At 45.4% G+C, this 20,852-nt stretch overlaps 1 protein-coding gene across 7 annotated transcripts; it reads left to right on the plus strand.

Moving 5' to 3' along the window:
• Positions 1-69: 69 nt before the first annotated feature.
• On the plus strand, positions 70-20,511 carry LOC117142446. 7 transcript variants are annotated; one of them, XM_033306412.1, is made up of 16 exons: positions 658-795; positions 11,274-11,340; positions 11,417-11,470; positions 11,724-12,514; positions 12,580-13,701; positions 14,879-15,095; positions 15,498-15,957; positions 16,022-16,408; positions 16,462-16,625; positions 16,682-16,779; positions 16,846-17,121; positions 17,185-17,322; positions 17,383-17,597; positions 18,854-19,066; positions 19,225-19,337; positions 19,413-20,511. In XM_033306412.1, exons 1-14 carry the CDS (start codon positions 658-660, stop codon positions 18,918-18,920), a joined length of 4,194 nt encoding a protein of 1,397 aa, XP_033162303.1. In that variant the 3' UTR covers positions 18,921-19,066; positions 19,225-19,337; positions 19,413-20,511. The 7 variants fall into 7 exon arrangements, with proteins under 7 accessions (XP_033162305.1, XP_033162300.1, XP_033162307.1 ...); XM_033306414.1 differs by lacking the exon at positions 18,854-19,066 and adding an exon at positions 14,230-14,466 and having other exon boundaries at positions 70-795; positions 14,879-15,957; XM_033306409.1 differs by having other exon boundaries at positions 71-795; positions 14,879-15,957.
• The last annotated feature ends 341 nt before the right edge of the window (positions 20,512-20,852 follow it).

Here is a 20,852-nt window from a genome sequence, read left to right on the forward strand (position 1 = left end):
ATGAAGCAACTGTAGGAATACTTTCAGATATCTATCGATATATTGATACTCTTATGCTTCCCATCCCCAGTGCAATAGTACAATTTACAATTTACAATCATTTAGTACAATCTGCGATATCTGGGCATCCACATTCGCCAAAAAATGTGCGGCTAAAACCCCCCGCGAACCGCAAAGCGGCGGCGAAACAGTCGGACAAAAGCGACATAAAGAAACGAAGCGAGAAGCAGACGGGCGAATTAAACAAGTTTCGTTTGCGTGGAACGCAGAATTGCGTGGAAAGAAAGCCAGCGAAGTAGAAGAAGAAGCAGAGCAACAATAATGCAATAATGTTTAATGTTTAAACAAATTCGCCAAGGAGTTTCGTTCTTTTTTCCGAATCGTCATCCGTGAGTGCGTGTATGAGTGTTCGTGTGTGTGTTTGTGTGCATGTTGTGAAGTGGAAAGAGTGGAAACAAAATGAGAGTGTGCAAATGAAGTTGGCCAAGCCCAAAACAGCGAGAATTAATTAAAGCGACTAAGAAAAGTGGCCGTCGCCCAAAGGATTAATCACGCCCAGGGGTCACCCACCCACACCGCCAACCAACCAACCAACCAAACAAAAACTCGGTGAAAAGAGTGTGAACCGATCGGCAGCAGGACGCCGAAGGACCCAAAATGAGCGAGGAACTGAAAGTGGTGCTGCGGCGCAGCGAGCAGCATTCCGGTTTCGGGTTTTCGCTACTCGGAACCACCGGACCGCCACATGTCATCTACGACATCGTCGAGAATTCGCCGGCAGCCGATTGCGGAGCGGTAAGTGAAGCAAACACAACAGCACACCGCAGTTGCAGCTCCTCTGCTCTCCTTTGTGTGTGCTGTGTGTCATTCCATTCCCGTCTGGGACAGGAGGAGTCCTCACACCGAGCGGCCCATGCCACCCTCTCATATCCACCCACCGGTGACCCCCGACCACCCACCAATGACTTCATCAACCACCGGGCACTGGAAGCAGCCAGCAAAGAAGCAGAAGCAACAGCTCCCTGCTGGCCTCACTTTTAACAACGCCACATTTTCGACTACAGTAGAGCCTCGCCAAGGCACACCCGCCCAGTAGCGGGATTTATTAGTTATTTATCTTGAAATAGAAATACGTAGCTGGCAAAATTGACAAAATTCATAGAAATCATGACAGTTTCTAGTTAATATTGCTGTACCGCAATACGCACTTTTCCCTGGAAATATATGTATATAGTTTGTGCTTTTCAAGAAATAGTTAGGCGATTTTAAAGAAGTGCTATACCAAATTGTATGATTTCAGCACCGTTTTAAAATCTTTGAAGAATTTGTATAGCGTCCAACTGCCGTTACATAAGCTTTCAAACGGAAAACAAATTATTCATGACGTTTTATCTGACGCAAAGTGCACACGTACATATGTATGTACATACGTACATAGATAAGTACGATTTTTTATGGCAGCTGTTGGCTTGAGTTTTGGAAGTTGGATTGTGTGCAAAGCAACCGAGACTCGCCCCTCAGCTGCTGATAAGAATATTTTCCACTTTTCCACTTCTTTTTTTATGGTGATGACCATGGCTGTCTGCTGGCGTATGTGAAAGCATTTCAATTTGCACAACGGCTACATAAAAAAAAGCGAGAAAAGCGCAAATGAGAGTCCTCCGTTGGCGTGTCATCATTGTTTGCCGCTCGTGATGTCATCGTTGCTTTAATTGATGGGTGGAAGGGCGCTGCGAGGGGGCGAGGGGCGGAGAGTCGCACACAAAAGACAGTGTATCAATTTGCAGGCTTGTTTTGCTTTTATTTACTATTTACTGTCATCGCATCGCATCTCGAATGTTTAGAGCCGAGTGCAAAAGAAAACAAAGCGGGTAAATACAGCGAACAAAGTAAGGCAAATAATTTGTCTTTCTTTTCAATAAAATGCCGATATGTTTGCTCTTCAATTGTTTTTGCCGTGTAGAGATCAATTTATTGTCCATTTAATTGAATTGGAATTCTCATGATATAACCAGCAGAAAGCGCTTTGTTCATTTAAAAAAAAACTACATATACTGTAATATATTTCTTATTTAAGAAATTTATCTTATCTAAGTAAATTCAGTATACCATTCATAGAGGATAGTCACCTTTTCGCAGCTATTACCAATTTGGATTTCTCAGAATGGGATTCTTCGCTGAGCGCACCCAGCGGATATTGGATAAGAATGGACTTTACGTGGGGCCCATTTCAATTGTTATTAATTTCCCCATGCAACTGCAATTCGAAAGAGGTGCAACGCAAAGTTAACAAATCGACAGAATGCAAATGCAGCGCTATAAAAAGCAATGCAAAGACAACAATTTATAAATAAACTTACTCAGGCAGATGCTAACACACACATAAAGCCACCGACTTTGTAATTATCGGACGTGGCAACAAAAAAAAACAATTTACACGAAAAGCCAAACAGAATTCTCCGGCTTTGGTTGTTAAATTTATGCGCCCGACCACCAAAAACACAAAAAACCACAAAAAACTTGGTCCCGAACAAACAAAACAACAGAAAACAAATCGAAATGCGTGAAAGCGGAGTGCAAAAAACGCGTTGGGAATTTTAAATTGTTGAGATTATTAAGTAATTCCACACAAGCCCAGGTATGATGGAAAGCAACACAAATGCATCGCGGTAATTTTCTTGAGGCAACGAACTGACATGGACATGTACGTGTATCTATATATATACATAATACATATGTATATGTATGTGGATGCAGCGGCACGCACTTTTTCAATTTCTTATCGCTTTCGCTTACAACTTGTTGTTATTTTTGTTGCCCGGCTTGTTTTGGGGCTGTTTGACTTGTCTTCTATCTACATACATGTGTATCTATGCACATACTGCCTATAAAGTGGGTGTTAAAGAGTATATTGGGACTTAGGGTGTCCAGAAACATAATTGTATTATTTATGGTGTCGGTTTCGCCCCACGTTCTTATATAAGTATATACACCAAGTTTTTTTGCCTTCTTTTTAAACTTAGCACCTTCAAATGTAAATAACTCTCAATTACAAAGCATACCATCTGTAATTAGTTGCCTTTTCAAGACCGCACCCTGTAGGACATAAAACCTAATGAGTAACCAATGCGTCGGATCCTCGAATGCAATTAATTTTACTTTTTATATGCCGTCATTCTGGTTGCGGTACAATTTTATTTTTCAATGAATGCACAAACACATGCACATACGCTCTTCTCAACTGGGTGTGTACAAACTGTGTGTGTGTATGTTGCATGTGTGTGTGTGCACGCTGTCGTCGGTTGTCTTTTGTCGCCTTCGCTTTTCCATTTCCCATTTTCTTTGGCTGGCTTTTCTTCTGCTCAGTTCCCTGCCTCCCGCATTTGCTGCTCTCTGTTTGTTGTCATTTCTGAATGCATTTGCCGCACGTTTGTTTATTTTCCCACTTCTTCAGATACATCAAGTATACACTCCACACTCGCCAGACGACAAAAGTATCTGCGTTCCGAGGTGGCTGAGTGGCAAATTGCATTGCATTAATTGCGCTAAAGTACTTGCGCCTTTAATGTAATCGATTTATATAGAAGTATCTACTCACTAGATGGATTCGACATTAAAAACATTTTTTAAATATCTTAAAATATATCTAAACACTCTCTTCTTTGGAACTATTATTATTATTGGAACTATTAGTTAAAAACAAACATTGAATGCTTGGGTGCAACTCCATGCCAAACACAAATGTTCAAATAGCAAATACACAATTTGTTGTTGATGTTTTTCGAAATTATTTATATTCGTTTAGTCATTAATCTTTTGGGGTGCCAAGTAATTTGCTCTCTCCTCGCTCGCCACTCAAAATTACTTTTTTTGCCCAGCTGTTCGAGGAAAAGAATTTAATATTCACTTCCTTTTGTTTTTAGGGCAAACATAAAATCGCAAACTGGCCAAAAAATGGCCAAAAAAAATGTTTAAAAAAAACCTTTTAAGCATCAGTTGTGTATACCTCGATGGTATTTTAGGTTGCCTGTTTTTTTTTTGCGCCTCCTGCGAAATTTGTAGCTTCTTTTGTTCTCGACTGGCGTTGTTGCAAAATTCTAACGTTATGCTTAATTACTCGTTAACTGGAAATGACAAACGACTTTTCGCCGTTGCCGCTTTTGTTGTCATTGTTCCCATTGTAGTTGTTGTTGTTGTTGCGGCTGTGGGGCTCCGCCCACTGCGAGTAACAAATTAATTGCCACCGACAAGTCGCAGACAAAAAGGAAAAACAAAAAACAAAGCAGAATGGAAAAGAAATAGAAGAAGCTCTTGGCTCTTAGCTACTTATTGATTTTTACCCCCTTCGGAATGCCTGTGTTTGCTGTTATGATCCCGATCTTTCGCCTTCTTTGGCAAATTGCGGGTAATGACAATTGACACGTTCAAGAATAAAACGACAACAACCAAAACAGACAGCAACAAAACAGAAGAGAAGAGTCGAGCAGGTCGGCAAACTTCAAGCTCTGAAAAGCACAATCCAGCAAACAAGCATTCACTCGATTACAATTGCGAGATAGAAGTAAATGTCAAGAGATGGGGATACGGCTTTAACTTCTGCCTCAAATGCCCCATTTACAGGGTAGTTGGAGTTTATACCACGTAGCTGAAGCTATCCGATGGCGAAGATCCACACTTAAGATACTGTATCTGTAAAGTATCAGACGGAGATATCTTATTTGGTATAAGATACTTTTGTGAGTCTCAAGTGTGAGATGCTATTTAACTTATAATAAATAGTACTACACATTAATGGTTAATCGTAGATTTTAAGTAAACCTCTTACCACATATTAATAGTCAGAATATTCAGAAAATAAATGCAGATACAAATAATAATCTACAGGGCATCCGCATAGCCTAACTACGAGTTTGGCCCTATTTGTGCATATATTTCCCCCCCTTCTCAATCGGTTCACTGGGAGTCAAAAGTGCAAAAAAGTAGAGTAAACTCGCTTTAATTGAATTACAAAAGTAGCAAAATTGCGCACGCGTTTATTAAGTTGGTTTTCTTGCTGCCTTTTTGCTCTTTCTGCTCGACGGAAGGCAGTCGGCCCAGCCCAACTAAATATAGCCGGGCTCGGCTTGGCTCAGTTCGGTTCCATGCGACCCGGCTTTTCTTGAGCTCGAGCTTCGTAGTGGGTGGTGCCCGTAGTCCCGCCGCTGAGAGGTGGAAACGGAGTGGATACTTGATGGGGGATGTGGAGGAGCAGATGGAGCTGGAGACGGAGGCCTGAGGTGCACACACCGGAGTACTCAGTGTGCGCTCCGTCGCTGCGGTTCGTTGCACGCCACGGCACAGCGAGCAGCAGTGGCAGTGGCTAAAACAGTCAAAGAAATAATAAGAACAATAAGTGCATAAGGCACTCAGCTAGCCGATGCTCCAGAGATGCCACAATTAATCACAAAAAAACACTTTTTAAGAGTAGGGTTACACCCCGAACCAAAAACCTGCGAAATAATGAATAATTTAAAGTGACTGAAAGATGGCATGCATTATTAGTATACTTGCTTACTGAAGCTCACTCACCCCGAAATTTATGACTATTTATTTTTTGATGCATCATATAGACCACATTCGTCACCTGAAATATTGTTATTCTGAAATTACGCTCAAATTAAGTGGTAAGTGGTTTGTTTATGGGTACTTCTAACATGATGATATCTTAAAAGATACGCGTAGTGACGAAGCGCACCTTAGGAGTGTGGCAAGGAACTACTACTACTACTTAAAATCTGCTGTAGGCCAGTAAGTAGCCAATAGCTATAAGCTAGCCAACTGGCCATCACCGCCTCGGCGGCTGACTCAGATTCAGATTGAGACTCAGGCATGCAAAAAGTGCCGTAGAAAGCTTAGCGGCGAGCGGTAGCAGCCGTAAACTTTGCGCTAAATCTCGAGCATTTATATTTGGCGTTGTTTGTGTGCTCGCTGGCTGGCTCACTCATTTATATTGGGCTTGTGTTCGTGTGTGCGTCCAAGCATTGCCAAAGATGCAACAAATGCAGTTGCAGCACATGCAGCGAGCAGCGACCATTTCGGGCGGGTGCAGTGCATCCGAATGGTGCTGCCACTTGCCGGCTGTCTGGCTGCAAATGGAGTGGCGGCACTTCTTGTCCCAACTCATGTCGTCTCGTCTCACCTCACCTCATTGTTTCCTTTCCTTTCCTTTTTTTTTCTGTTTCAAATGCTCAATTAGCCGGCTCGTTTTTCCTACCTACCCTGCCCCTTGCAGTTGGCCATTTACTCACTCCCCCTTCTTGCGACTTTCTGGCCCACATCTGCAAACTTTGGTGGGGCAAATGCTACTACCAAGGCGAATGCAAATCGATAACAAAAATAAACTCTGCCTATGCACATTGTTTAAAAAAGAACAAAATCGAAATAATAAACCGGAAAAAAGTTTCTAAAAGTAAGCTTGTAGATACTTTTGTATCTTAAAAACTAAGACTCAAATATCTTTAAGTTCTATACCCCGAACTGGATCTTCTATTATTACATTTTATGGATCGGATCATAAGGATCATCATTTCATTAAATATTCATAATGAGTTGAATGCTTATGAGCTCAAATTCTCTCAGTGTAACTGACAGCCCAATATAAACACACACATTTAGACTAACTTTTTGTTTGAAAAACATTTGTTGTTGGTGTCTCTACTTTTCGTTCTTGTTGCAGTTTGATTTTTATGCGTTTTGCACAAATGCAAATCCCGCACGAGCCGCATTCACGCACACACTCACATATTCACACATTCGCCAGTGAATTCCACAGTGCCAGAGATTCACACAAACATCCCGTCCATTTCGATTTTCCGGCGTAGAAAGTGCGCACATTTTTCGGATATTTACAATGCGGGGAATACACAGTAAATAGGGGTAATAAAGATGGCTAAACATTGATTTAAGCTTGAGATAAAAATACTCGTGATGCAATCGATACACTCAAACCTTGAAACTCTAGACAAAACGAGTGCAAATTGAATAAAAGGGAGAAAGGGCTTTAGCACAAGATTTAAGTGTACATTCTTAAAAGGGATAAAACTGGATTAAGAAAGTGTAAGGAGAATAAACATCATTTTTTGTATAGCTGGCCAAATTAAATTACTAAATTTGCTTGCGATATAATTAACATACTTTGCCCCACGAAATATGGGGCAAAATTGTAGTGAAATTTGTGCCCGTTAAGACGGCAAGCTTTTTAATTAGGCAGTTAGAGATTAAGCAAACAACTTGCCACTTGCCCCCAAAAAACCCGAAGAGGTATAATCTTGCCAAATGTACATATTCCATGTATCCATGTTTATATTTGGTGATTACTACTTGGTGTGAATCACTCAATTCCCAATCTCCAGTCGTCGAGCCCATTGGCATAGTTCTGATAAAGTTCGCACTTTATTAACATAATGGATCGTTCGTCAAGTGGTTCCCATCACCGGAATTATTTAGCTAAGCGGCGGTGGCGATAGCATCACTATCGCCATCGCCATCGCCATCGCCATTCAGACCATTCGAGGCACTCAAAGCATTCATTCGACTTCCGATTCCCGCGATTACACAACACCCAACGAAGCATGATAATGAAATAAAGCAATTCATGCTAATTCGTTGCTCCCCTCGCTTTATTTGGTGCAAATATGAAAGGAAATCCACAATGAGTGTGCCGCAAGGTCGTCCAAATAAATAAAACAGCAAAAACGAACGTGTGTGCTGCTCGCTCGCATATATTTGATCTGCTTTTGTCCAGCGGCATTCTGTGCAGATGTTTATTGGTTAAACATGATAAGAGAAGTCGCCCCCTTGAGCCGGAAAAGAAACTCTTTCGAGCCGTAACTCAGGTGGCTAATTGGTGGTTGGGGAAATCTGAGTACTCTTGGGGCTTCACAATCCAATATTACATATATGTAATTCCCTAAATTCCCTAATTTCCCACTCTACTTAATCATAGTTTACTTAATCTATATTATAATCTTCCAACTCATTCCCCGCTTCTGTGTTTCAATTTCGCATATAATGGTGGGTGTGATTGATGTCCAATGGGGGATCCTATGAATCTAAGTGCCGTGCCGAAGGACGGAACGTGTAAACAAAGACCAGACGAAGCCGTGTAGAATGCAAATAAACAGCCAGGGAAGTGGCAAAATCATTAGTCCAATAACAGGCTTTCGAATTGAGTGAGAGCCATGGGCTCCAAGTGTCTGGCTCCGACCGCACACCACTGTCACCACCACCACCGCCGCCATCGCCACGGGTCTCAACATTTTTTCCGTTGAGTGCGTCACTTGTGACGCCCACGTGGCAAGCGGACTGGCTGGCTTCACCTTCTGCCTGCCTGCCTGCCTCAACATTGATTTTCTGGGTTCTGGGCGCTCCGGCGAAAAAGAGGTTAGTGGGCTTTACCCTACCATTGCTGCAGTCTGTCAACGACTCTGCGGCAATGGGAGTCCAACGACCATCCGATGATACTGACGCATATAACCGTAAAACGGTGAAGGTAGTGCACGGCATCGTACTTGACTAGGTCGTCGTAGTCGCTAATACAATCAATCAATCGCCTTGTTTGCCACCACCCACACACACAAACACACACACACACACGCGAGCAGCCCCAAGTGGGCGTCGTGTTGTTGCTATTGTTAATTGATATTGGTTTAGTTCGTGTCAATAAAGCGTCATTGAACCAAAATCAAAACATACACAAGGAGAGCCCCGAAAAATCGAAAACACAAACCATTGTTCACTTGGCATTAATTGTGGCCTCAAGTAGTCGATTATTGAAAGCCGAATGTGACGTGAATGCTAAATGGTATTGTATCTGATATGAGTCCAAATGCGATTATAGGGAATTAGGAATTTCCTGATAAGCAGAGTGTCATGTTCAAATGCTTCTCCTTTAGGAAATACCCCACAGCACTTGTTTTAGTGTAAACATATGGGGCACCATTACCGGGATACCTGGGGGTTCCTCGAAACCACTTCGAAAGTAAATGATACACTTATTTCTTAAACAAAACAATATGGCAACTATTTGAGGTTCTTTAAATATCTACGATAAAAATCAAAAATAGTTTAGGATAAAAGCATCAGATTTAGTAAGTGCACTTGAATTTAAGGCTATCCCTTGTGACTTTGTGACTATCAGGACATCTCATTGGCTCAATCACTGCGATGGCTTGTTTTTGTCTCCACCAAAGTGCAGCTCATCCTCTTCAACGCCCAGTCAACTTTTTCTTTTGCTACTTTTGCAATTTGGAATAGGGGCATGACATTGCGGATAACAAACAAGACTGGTGACCACACCAAATACGAATGGAGCTGAATGGAATGGATGGGTCGTTCAAAATGCAGGAGAGGCTCTGTCCAATTGTCATTGGTGTCGTTGGGTGTAAAAACAAATCAATTCGAACCAATTTCAATTTGAGCAGCCAGCGGTGTGCAGCAGTGGAAGAAGCGGGGTCACATGCAAGCCAGGGGTCAAAGGGTGCGGATGGAGCAGATGAGATGCGAGGAGGGTGGTGGAACGGGGCGGCAGCCGAGTGTAACTGATTGATTTAACTTTTAACTGTGCAGCCTGCTGGGTGCTGGTTGTTGGTTGTCGGTTGCTTGACTAGCTCGACTCGACAACTTTGTGCCCAGGGGGTCCCACTATCTCAGTGGCAGTGTACAGCGGAGCTTCGCTAAAACAGATCAATCTAAACTATCTTTGTAAAAGTCTGCATATAAGAACATAACAACATAAGAAAACTGATATGGATGAGAAATGGATTCTCTGGGGGAAACTTGTAAGTTTTTCACACAGTTTCATTTCAAGGGGTTCCACTGTAATCATATCTTATAGCTATCGTTCGCTGCTCCCCTCCAGAGCGTGAAAGTGAAATGCAAAAGCAATTTTGTTTGATGCGCTCAACTATGTGTGTGTGTGTGTGGTTGTGCATCTGCTGATGACTGCTGGCTGTTTCAAAGTGCCTAATCGAATCTGGGGAAGCTCTGTGCCTCGGTGGCGCTGCAAGCCATTAATCGCGGCTTGTTATCAAAAGGCGGCGAACACGTTTCCAGGTTTCCGAAGTGGCCAAAAGTGGAGAGTGGTTGGTTCCTTTGTCGTGTTATGCAGATGCTGCCACGGGGGAAAACATCAAATTTGCATTACGGGTTTGACTTTCTTTTCGCCTAGAAATTGCCAACATGGGTTGGCTCGTTGGGTGGCGGCGGCCCGTACGGATGTTATGTAACTCAGTTTGTCGACATTTTTCGGGCGGCACAATTAATTTAAGCACAGTCTTAATTGAATTGCATTGCCGCCCGCGGCAACAGCAGCACTCACTCTCTGTCTGAATGTCTCTCTCTCTGAATCTCTGGCTGCAAAGTTTCCCGGCTCTCTCTCTTAGCCCAGTTTTCCCCCCATTTCCGGCTCTCGCTCACGCTCTCTCGTCTTGGCCAAGTGCAGAGTTCTCTCTGGCAGACCCACGATTTCCTGGCAGTTCCACCGAGCGAGACATAGTGAGAGCATAAATTAGTGCGACTTTTAGTTTTAATTGCCGCCCGCAATTCGCGACAAGTGTCTCCGAAGGAAGCACACACCCAACATCCTGCCTTCCAACCAATGTGTATATGTATATTTACCATCTCCTGTGCATTAATAATAACCGACGCAGCCCAGTCAGGAAGGCCATGGAGGAACAGAACTAATTATGCAATAATAGTACAAAAGTAATTTGAGCTCCTTGTGTGCATGCATTCGCCATGAATCCAGAGACGCGTGTCGCCGCGTATCCAAACCCAAAATCCCCAATGCTTGCTGTGGGCCTAGCATAGCATATTTATTGAATAATCTATGAGTGCTGGGCGGCAGGCCGGAGGTGAAGGTTGGTTCCTCCCCCACGTACCACTCAACCCCGGATACGGACACCGAAAAGCTCTTCAGCTTGTGTTCGTACGTCAGCAAGTAAATAAGGCGCCAATGTCGTCCCACGTTGTGATTTCATGCTGTTCTCCGCCCGCCGCCCGACAGCTCCCGCAATTTCCCGCGTTTCCATCGAGAAGAAAATTAAAAATAGTTTACAAGTGCCGACAGCCCAACATGCGAATAATAATAACAAAGCCAGCCAACCAGCCAGCCAGCCCAGTCGAGCAAAAGGAAAATCAATAGGCTTTCTGCCGTTGTCAATAGAATCGTAGAGGGGCATCGAGGGCCAGTGATTTGCCTACTAAATGCGCCTCTCTGCTTCTCCATTTTGCAGGTTGAGGCCGGGGATGTCATCCTCAAAGTCAACGGAACGGATGTCCATCGCTACACAACGAAGGAAGGTGAGTGCCTGCTGGGAATAATGGAATGCTGTCGGAGAAAGCTGTGAATAATTAACCGAAACATATTTTTGAACAGTTCTCAAATGCCTGCGCCTGTCGGAACAGCTGGTGACCTTGGAGCTGAAGCGAGGTAGGTGGAAATGTATATCATTCCTCGAGGATGCAAACCGGTCTTCAACCAAACCAAACCAAAGCGAACCGAACCAATCTGAACTGAACCAAACTGCTTTTCTAATTACCATGATGTCTTGGATTTTTTCAAGGGTTTTCAAATGATTCTTTATGTGTATAGTACAACCATAGATATATACATTTTGAATCGGTTTGCTTCTCGAAGAATAAACTTGAAGAATCGAAAAGTAATATTCCCTTTTATCCCTCAGATCCCAAGCTCAAGGCGCGGATCAAAGAGCAGCTGGCCAACACCCAGAGTCCGCACTATGTGGACATTGAGTCGCCGAACATCTACGACTACCACAGCAGCAGCACCAACTCATCGCCAAATCACCGGCCAAACGCTGGTGGCAAGGGGGCGGCGACCACGCCCTCGCAGAGCGGACTGCGCTACAAGTCACCGACGCACTTGCCCTCGCTGCGCCAGAATTCGTCGCCACTGCTGGCGAGTGGATCCACCACGACCACAACCACCGCCACGCATACGCACAGCCACAGTCGAAACTCCTCGGCCAGCTCCACCAAGATCAAGGTGGTGGAGACGAGCATCACCACCTCGACCACGAACGTAGTGGGCCTCACATCGCCCACGGGTAGTGTTGGTGGGGAGGCCACCTCACCCACCTTCCGCCCCTCACGCATTCCACAGGCGCTCACCAAATGTGCCGTACCCAAACCCGTGCCCGTTCTCCATTCACCGCAGAACAAGCGGCCACGCCCTTCGCAGATTCCGACAAAGGCGGCGAACGGAAACGGGAACGGACATACCGCCCATCTGCCACCGCAATCGCTGCAGCACTCCAACAGCTACAGCGGCAGTCCGGTGACCCGGCAGCGGTTTGCCGATAGGGAGCCGGAGCGGGAACCGGAACCGAATTCGGCGCCACCGCAGCCGGCGAAGGCGCCACGATTTGAGGCTTACATGATGACCGGTGACCTTATTCTTAATCTGTCCCGGACACCGCAGACCAGCAATCCGCTTCCCGCCCAGGCCAAAAAGGTATGTGATCCATAAATTGCTTAAACCAATAGAAGCAAAAACCTAAACAAAACATTTTTTTACAGATTGACAGCCTTCGCGATTCACCCAGTCGTTTGGTAAATCCGCGTATCAACGGCGCACTAGCACCGCGTGCCTCTGGTGAATCCTCGCCCACGTCCTCCTCTTCGGTGGACTCGCCCACCAACACCAGCTCAGATTCTGTGAAGCGCGAGGCGAAGCTGCTGCAGAAGCAACAGCAGCAGCAGCAGCAAACCTATCAACAGCAACAGCAGCGGGACAGCATCAACAACAGCTACAATCGTAAGGATTCGCTGACCAACGATACGCTGCTTATGTGCGAGGAGTTGGAGCCGGACGAGGAGGCCGAGTATGTCCTGGAAGAGGACAACAAACAGCAGCGGCACCGCCAACAGCAACAACGATACCGTCAGCAGCAGAATCAGCAACGCTACGAATACTACCAAAACGAGGACGAGCTGGAGGAGCAGGAGGAGGTTGAGGAGGAGCGCGAGGAGGATCAAACTCACTACGACATCACCAATATCGAAACCTATCAAAGCGGTGTGGGCCGGGGTGACGACGATGACAGTGATCGGCAGTGCCTGGTAGACGACGACGATGATGATGATGCCTACGACGATGAGGAGAACGATGCGGGCGACGAGGACTACTCCACCAACTCGCTGGGCTCCGGTTCAGCCAAGCAACGATTGCGGGCGTTGAAACAGCGCACTGCCACCCGCCAGCAGCAGCGAAATCGGGATGCCGTCGACTGTGCAGGACGCTCCGGATCGGGATCTTCATCTACCACGGTCAAGAGCGAGGCTGGCGGTCTGGGCCTAGATGAAACCTCCTTCTCAGTGCCAACCTCTCCGATCTCGCTGTCGACGCCGCTGATCGACAAGGAGACGGCCAACTCGGTGCCCACGAGCCCGGAGCCCAGTTCGCTTGTTCCGGAATCGAGCAGTGGCGCTGGCGCCGGAGCCGTGGTGGTGCGCCGGCACAACGGACATGTGGTGCGGAAGTGTGATGCAGCCGGTTTCCGCACCAGCAAGTCCGAGGACCATCTGCAGCAGATCCAGCGCGAGGGCATCGCCGCCGTGATACCCATCGACATTGATGAGGATGTGAATAGTTCGCTGAACACGCTGCTGGACACGCGTCAGGACTCCGAGGACTCGCAGGTGAGACGCCGCCGCGCTTAGGTACTCCCCATCCACGCAGGATAGTCCGCCGGATAGAGCTAGACAGCGAACAGCCGAATTTTCCTTCCGCCAGATCTCCCCCAGAACACTCGACACTCGTAGTTGATGAGTTACAAACCCCGCTCTCCGTTTTAAAGTGCTTATGTAGAGTTCGGTTTTCGTTAACTGGTTTCTGTAGTAGTCTGTTGACCATATATGTAAATGTGTATGCGTGTGTGTTAGCCATTGCATTGTACTGTAAGCCATTCATATCATCTAATCATCCCTAGACCTAGACCCAAACCAAAAAACCCACTGTTTTTCTTGCTCACTTGTTAACTTGTTACCTCGTTACTTTCAACTTGCCTACCTAACTTAACTACTTACTACTAAACAACTCTCTGTCTATCTTACTCTCTTGTTTCGCGTTTCTTTCTTCTTTCGTTTTCTCGTTTCTCTGTTTCCTACTTTGACTCTTCTCGAATCGATTTGATATGCGCAATTTATTGTCCCCCGTGAGCTTTCTAGTCGATGGCCACTGTAATTGTAAACAACTCGTCATTGGCCTCGAACAACAACGAGGGCGAGCAGACCGACAACCGCAGCAGCAGCAGCAGCAACTCCAGCGACAACAATAACTGCAGCAGCAACACCGGCGAACCAGCAACGAGTGAAACTGCAACGGCAACTGCAACAATCATGACTGCAACATCAACGAGAACGATGAACTGCAGCAGCAAATTAAACTATATTTTATGCAAAAAGGTTGCCATTTGCATAGTTGGCATGCTGATTAATGTGACTTTTGATTTTGATTTCGTTTCGATTCGATTTTGCCGACTTTGATTTTTTGCCTGCGCTTGAAAAAGTTTTGTATGTAGAAGATGAGAACCTTTCGACACCAAACGCTTGTCCACAACGTACATACATGCGTACATCCACACCGCAACACCCGAACCAAATGCATACCACCTAAGTTTCTGACACTCACACACAGAACAGACACCGAACGCTTCCAGCACTCGGAAAATTGTTTAGGACTCCACAGAGAGATTGGGCAACGGCAATGGAAATTCGTGATCTGACAAAAAATCCATAGAGCATAAATCGATTAACGACAACTTTGAAAACCTTGTTACTACCGTATTACTAATCTCTGGTTTGTTACAAATCCTAGGCATCGGATCGCGATCGGATCGTGTGGACTTATAATGCGCCACTCCAACCGCATCAGTTGGCAGCTCTCCAGCGACAGCAGCAACAGCAAGAGCAGCAATTCCAACAGCAGCAGCAGCAGCTCCACCAGCAACATCTGCAGCAACAGCAGCAGCTTCAGCAGCAACATCAGCAGCAGCAGCAACAACAGCATCAGCAGCAGCAGCAACAACTCTACGGTCAGCAATCGCATTCAAATTCACATTCAAGTTCCATTAGTTCGTCGCCCCAGCACTCGGCTGTGGGCAGTCCGGCCTCGCCCACGTCGGTTTCCTCGTCGGTGATGTCCTCGTCGGGCTCCAAGGGCGCCCTGGGCCTGGGCAGCAGCAGCAATGGTCCGATGGCCGCCGTGCAGCAACAACAGCTGAGAGAGAGGGAGCAGGGCGGCCAGGTCGCGCAACCGCCTAGCGGGATTCCTGGCTTGCTTAGCTGCCCAGGTGGTGGGTCCGGAAACAATGGTGGTGGTGGAGGCATTGGTGGTGGTGGCAACAACGATCAGAGCGTCTCAGAGGCCATTTCGAATATATCTAGTCCCGACTACCAAGACGACGATAATTTATTGAGTTCTCGCGATATTCTAGGCGGCATGGTACTTAGCGATCCCAGTGATTCGGACTCCACCATCCTCGTCTCGGACGCGGCCGCGCAGCAGCGCCAGCAGCTCAAGCAGCAGTTGCGCGCCCAGCAGCAACAGCAGAGAGAAAGGGAACGGGATAGGGATCGAGACAGGGAACAGTCCGAGCACAAGGTGGTCATCCAAGTGCGCGGACTGGACAGCAACAGCAGCGGCGGCAACGGAACTAACGGCCGCTCCGAGGAGGATGTGGTCACGCTGACGGACGAGCCGCTGGGCACGATGACCGTTGGCATGCGGGACGCCTCGCCGCCAGTCTCTGACGATGGCAGCGATGTGGAGTCCCTCCACTCGTATCACTACTCGCCCAAGGCCGTGGACATGCCCTCGGCCATTCGCCTGGCCAAAAGACTGCACTCCCTCGACGGTTTCAAGAAGAGCGATGTGTCGCGACACCTCAGCAAGAAGTGAGAAAGCAGATCTTACATATAAATTTTCAGAAACATTTACTAATAAATCTCATGCTTGCAGCAATGACTTTAGTCGAGCGGTGGCCGATGAGTATCTCAAGCATTTTACCTTTGAGAAGAAGTCACTTGACCAAGCGCTGCGTGAGTTCTTGCAGCAGTTCTCGCTGTCCGGCGAAACGCAGGAACGGGAACGGGTGCTGGTGCACTTTTCCAAGCGCTTCCTCGACTGCAATCCTGGCACCTTTAACTCGCAGGACGCCGTGCACACGCTGACCTGTGCCATAATGTTGCTGAATACGGACTTGCACGGCCAGAACATAAATCGCAAGATGAGCTGTGCGGAATTCGTCGACAACCTGGCAGATCTCAACGATGGCGAGAACTTTCCCAAGGATGTGCTCAAGTCGCTTTACCAGGCCATTAAGACCAAGCCGCTTGAGTGGGCACTGTAAGTTGCGAAATTTAATACCTTCACTTTTTACTTATTACGTGTTCCTCCAGAGATGAAGAGGCAGGTGATCTGCAGCAGCAAAGAGCCAACAATAGTGCCCTGGGCAATGTGGGCCACAATCCCTTCCTCGATCCCCCGGAAATGGCCACGGCTGTGGAATACAAAAAAGGCTATGTGATGCGTAAATGCTGCTATGACAGCAGCTTTAAGAAGAGTAAGACCTATATAAGTGAAATGGAGGGAAATGTAATTTACCACCATATTTGACAGCTCCCTTTGGCAAACGCTCCTGGAAGATGTTCTACTGCACGCTGCGTGATCTTGTGCTGTATTTGCATAAGGATGAGCACGGTTTTCGTAAAAGTCAAGTGAGTATTATCACACCATGGAAATGATAGCACCTAGCAGCTCATAACTTTCAAAATATTAAACAGATGTCCGACAATCTGCACAATGCAATACGCATACATCACGCACTGGCCACCAAGGCCAACGACTACACCAAGAAGCAACATGTGTTCCGGCTGCAGACGGCCGACCAGGCCGAGTATCTGTTCCAGACCAGCGACTCCAAGGAGCTGCAGTCGTGGGTGGAGACGATTAATTACGTGTGCGCCGCTATATCAGCGCCTCCGCTCGAGGGCGGGGTGGGCAGTCAGAAACGATTCCAGCGTCCGCTCCTGCCCAGCAAACAATCCAAGCTGATGCTGGTGAGTACAAGAAAGTAGTCACTCCATGTGCGGTTCGTTAATCTTATAATTCGTGCATTACAGAAAGAGCAGTTGGATTCGCACGAGGTGCAGCTGGCGCAGTTGGATCAGGAGCTTAACGAGCACAAGAAGGGTCCTATTCCCAGCAAGGGCTTGGCTCTGCAGAACTACAAGGAAAAGGAGAGCTACTTGCAGTATGAAGTAAGCTTTTATCACACCCCTTTCCCAATGAGTCCATCTTATACATCCTATTTTTTTTAGCTTCGTCGATACCGCACCTATGTGAGCATTCTGAGCGCCAAGATGCTGGCTGATCAGCAGCAGCTGGAGCTGCAGGCGCAGCAGCCGTCTCCAGCGTCGCACGAGGAAGAGGCCGACACATTCCCAGTGGGCACCACCGCCTGCACGCCCCCCACGCCGCAAAGTATTAACCAGAAGGATCAGCAAAAGGAGCAGCAGCAACAGCCAACGAACAGGTACAGTCAGCAGCAACGCCCCAGCGGCAGCAGCTCCTCGTCCTCCGCCCATGTGCAGCAGGACATTGGCTGACGCGTAATGGGAGTTTTCTCAGCTTGTGTGGTTTAAGCGATCGCTCAGATCGATTCCTTACATTCTATTCTTGTCCTTGGCTATATGTTTTTCTGTTCCTCCCGCTTTCGTTGTCATTTTTTTTTGTTGAGCTGCTTTCTCAATATTTCATTACTGTTGTGTTGTTCGTTCCGCAGACCGCCCAGAATCTCGGTGTCAACCAGTTTGGCCTGGCGCAAGATCTTCTGGGACTCTGTTTGCTGCGGTGTTCTGTTGTGTTGCTGGCATTATTGTACTGTGCTCACTGTTATTCCCTAATACTTTCTATGTGTAAATATATTTCGTGTGCGTTATTTTTGTTTGGCATTTTGCTGGCATCATATTACCACATCCCCACATATACAAGCTTTACTTTTGAATAGTTTTAACTACGATACGTATAACAATAACTGAATTCAGACTTAAGCGTTGCGCGTAGGCAATTAAAACCACGATGAGACGGAGACCCCTAATGTAATTAGTTCTTATGTAAAAATGGTTTTATTTTGGAAGCAACCACAACCACACAACATGCTGTGAAAACTCAATGAACAATTCGTAATTGATAATTAGGAATTTAGAAAACCAAATGGTCGACCGTTTCAAACGATTTAGAGACAAGATTGGAATGGTTAACTATAGAAAGCAGTTTTTTGTAGCACTAGTAGCAATCCAAAGTTTTGGTGTTAAATGTATACAAACCAAAGAATATATTTAGAAACGAAATTAAAAAAAGAATTGTAGAAAAAACAAATGTGGTTCACTAGTAGCAAACGTTTACGTTTAAGCCTAAGCTAGCGGCATTCCAAATATACATGCAACAACATAATCACTCAAAAAGAAAAAAGGATTATACCAGTTTTATAAACCCGCACACATCCAACGGATAGATATACAATTTAAGTAGACGAATCATTTAAGCCATCCCACACCCACACTGTACACAAGTTGCTGGTGATTTCACCGATGTACCATATATGACTCATGCTAACCCGACGACATTTGGTGACCCCGAGCCCTAGGTGAACCCAAAGCAGTTGCCGTTACTCGTTGCCCGTTGCCATTCCGTTTTCCCGTTCAAATGCGTTCAAATGCTACGTTCCACCCAAATGCAAGTGAAAAGTGAAAAGCAAAACCCAAATGGAAGAATTCTTAAATCTTACAGATGGTTCGATGTCTTCTGCTGCTGTTGCCCACTCTGGCGGCACTTGATCCATTCGAAAAGCCATTAAGCAACTTAGTCTCTTGCCAAGATTTAGCCACATCAGCCACAGCACACGAAGCACCACAACTCAGAGGCTAGTGATCCGCTCCAAGAGGTGCTCCTTGTAAATGCCCCGACCCGTACTGACCGACCTGGTCACCTGTCTTATTAAATGTGAGCAGGCCGAGGCCAAAACTCAATGTTAATTGTTAACTCTTCAGTGTCTAGCTTGGCTTAGTGCGATCCCAAAACGAATTCCCACCATCCGACGACCCGTTTTTTTTGTTTCCAATCCACGATTGCTAACCTCGCTTATCGTTCTACACTTGCAGAAAAGAGAAGAAAAAGAAATAATTACGTTTTATTTCGCTCTTGATTTCGATCATTTCAAAACTCGCATACCAACACACACACCTACATCACAATCCCCGCCTCCTGGCTATCGGTAAGTGCCATGCCCACATTTTACCTACCAGCAACTTCGACTTATGCGTGTAACTATCTTTTCTCTCCCCACCAGAGAAGCAGGCGATTGAACGAATTTGAATAGAATACTCCAAAATGCCACGCTGCCTCCGACGGGAACACAAACAGATCAGATCCACAGAACCACTCACCCACTCGCATACTCAGCACCACTCACGCCACGCCACGCCACCACCCACCCACTTACACTCAAGCGTTGCGGCTGTGCCGTGTCTGCCACTGAAGAAATTCGGAATTCGTGCACTTTCAATCAGTTAAAACCCCATCGGGGGTTACGAGGAAGAGATCATTTGAGACAATTAGACTACCAACGCGATAATTAACGAGGGAGAATTTTACGTTTGAAGGTCGTTCATCAGAAGACATCGGCATAATCTCGGCAACCAGAGGATTATCTCGAATTCGAGCAGTTGATTTTATATGTACCATGCTACTTATCCCGAATGAGGGTATTCGAGATCGGTTTCATCTGATTTCAAGCTACACAGTCAAATCGTTTCGAATTTGAATTATCGTTCATATTTGCTCCGCCAAAGATTCTGCTGGACGGCTGTTTAGGAACGAGAATGAAAACTGCTTATACACATAGACTTATTATTACAAGAGTTGATAAACAATACTTACATCATTACCTATGCTATCATTATAAATGATAAAAATAAATTATTAATTAATGAACAATATCTCTACACAACCACAAGATGGAGAACATCGGCAGTAACAATAACGAAATGAGAATTGAGAAGAGGACAAGCGCATTAGCATTAAACCTAAGCAATTACTACCATACCGTGTACAACTTGTTTTTGGTCTTTTGCGATACATTATCACATAAACTGTTTAGGAACACTTACTCCAATATTATGTACGGATTAATATATTTATTTAAACAACTATCGGTTGATTACGCGACATGTCCATGTAGCTAGAATATGAAATTAAATATCCATTACGGGGTAAAGAGAGATGGAGGAAACAATAAATTTAAATGCATCATATATTTTTGAATATATTATGATTATTGTATTGTGTAATTATGTAAATGCAGATTATATAACATTGTTTATAATAATTTTTAACAATTCTACTGAAACGGCAATAAATTCGAAAATACAAACTAACTAAAAGTGAAAGCAACTTGCCTGCTGCAAACCAAGCGCCTAAATGTATGCATATTGTATATTTATTTAGTCAAACATTTTAACTGGCTTACGAGGGCATCACTTAGTTTCTAAAGCAATACATTTTCGATAACAATTCATTTAAGACAACTTGCCAACTTGTGGCGAGAAGGGAAACAAGAAGACGAACGTGGAGACGGTGATTTTTATGTGAACATTTATTAATAACTGATAAGCTTTGAGTAAACTTAGGAAAGCCGTTATACTATGCATATACACCCATATATATATTAATATATATATGAACTATATATAGTATATATGAATGAATGCTCGTGTGAGCAACCAAACAA

This window comes from Drosophila mauritiana, chromosome 3R (assembly GCF_004382145.1).
Source record: "Drosophila mauritiana strain mau12 chromosome 3R, ASM438214v1, whole genome shotgun sequence".
NCBI lineage: Eukaryota > Metazoa > Arthropoda > Insecta > Diptera > Drosophilidae > Drosophila > Drosophila mauritiana.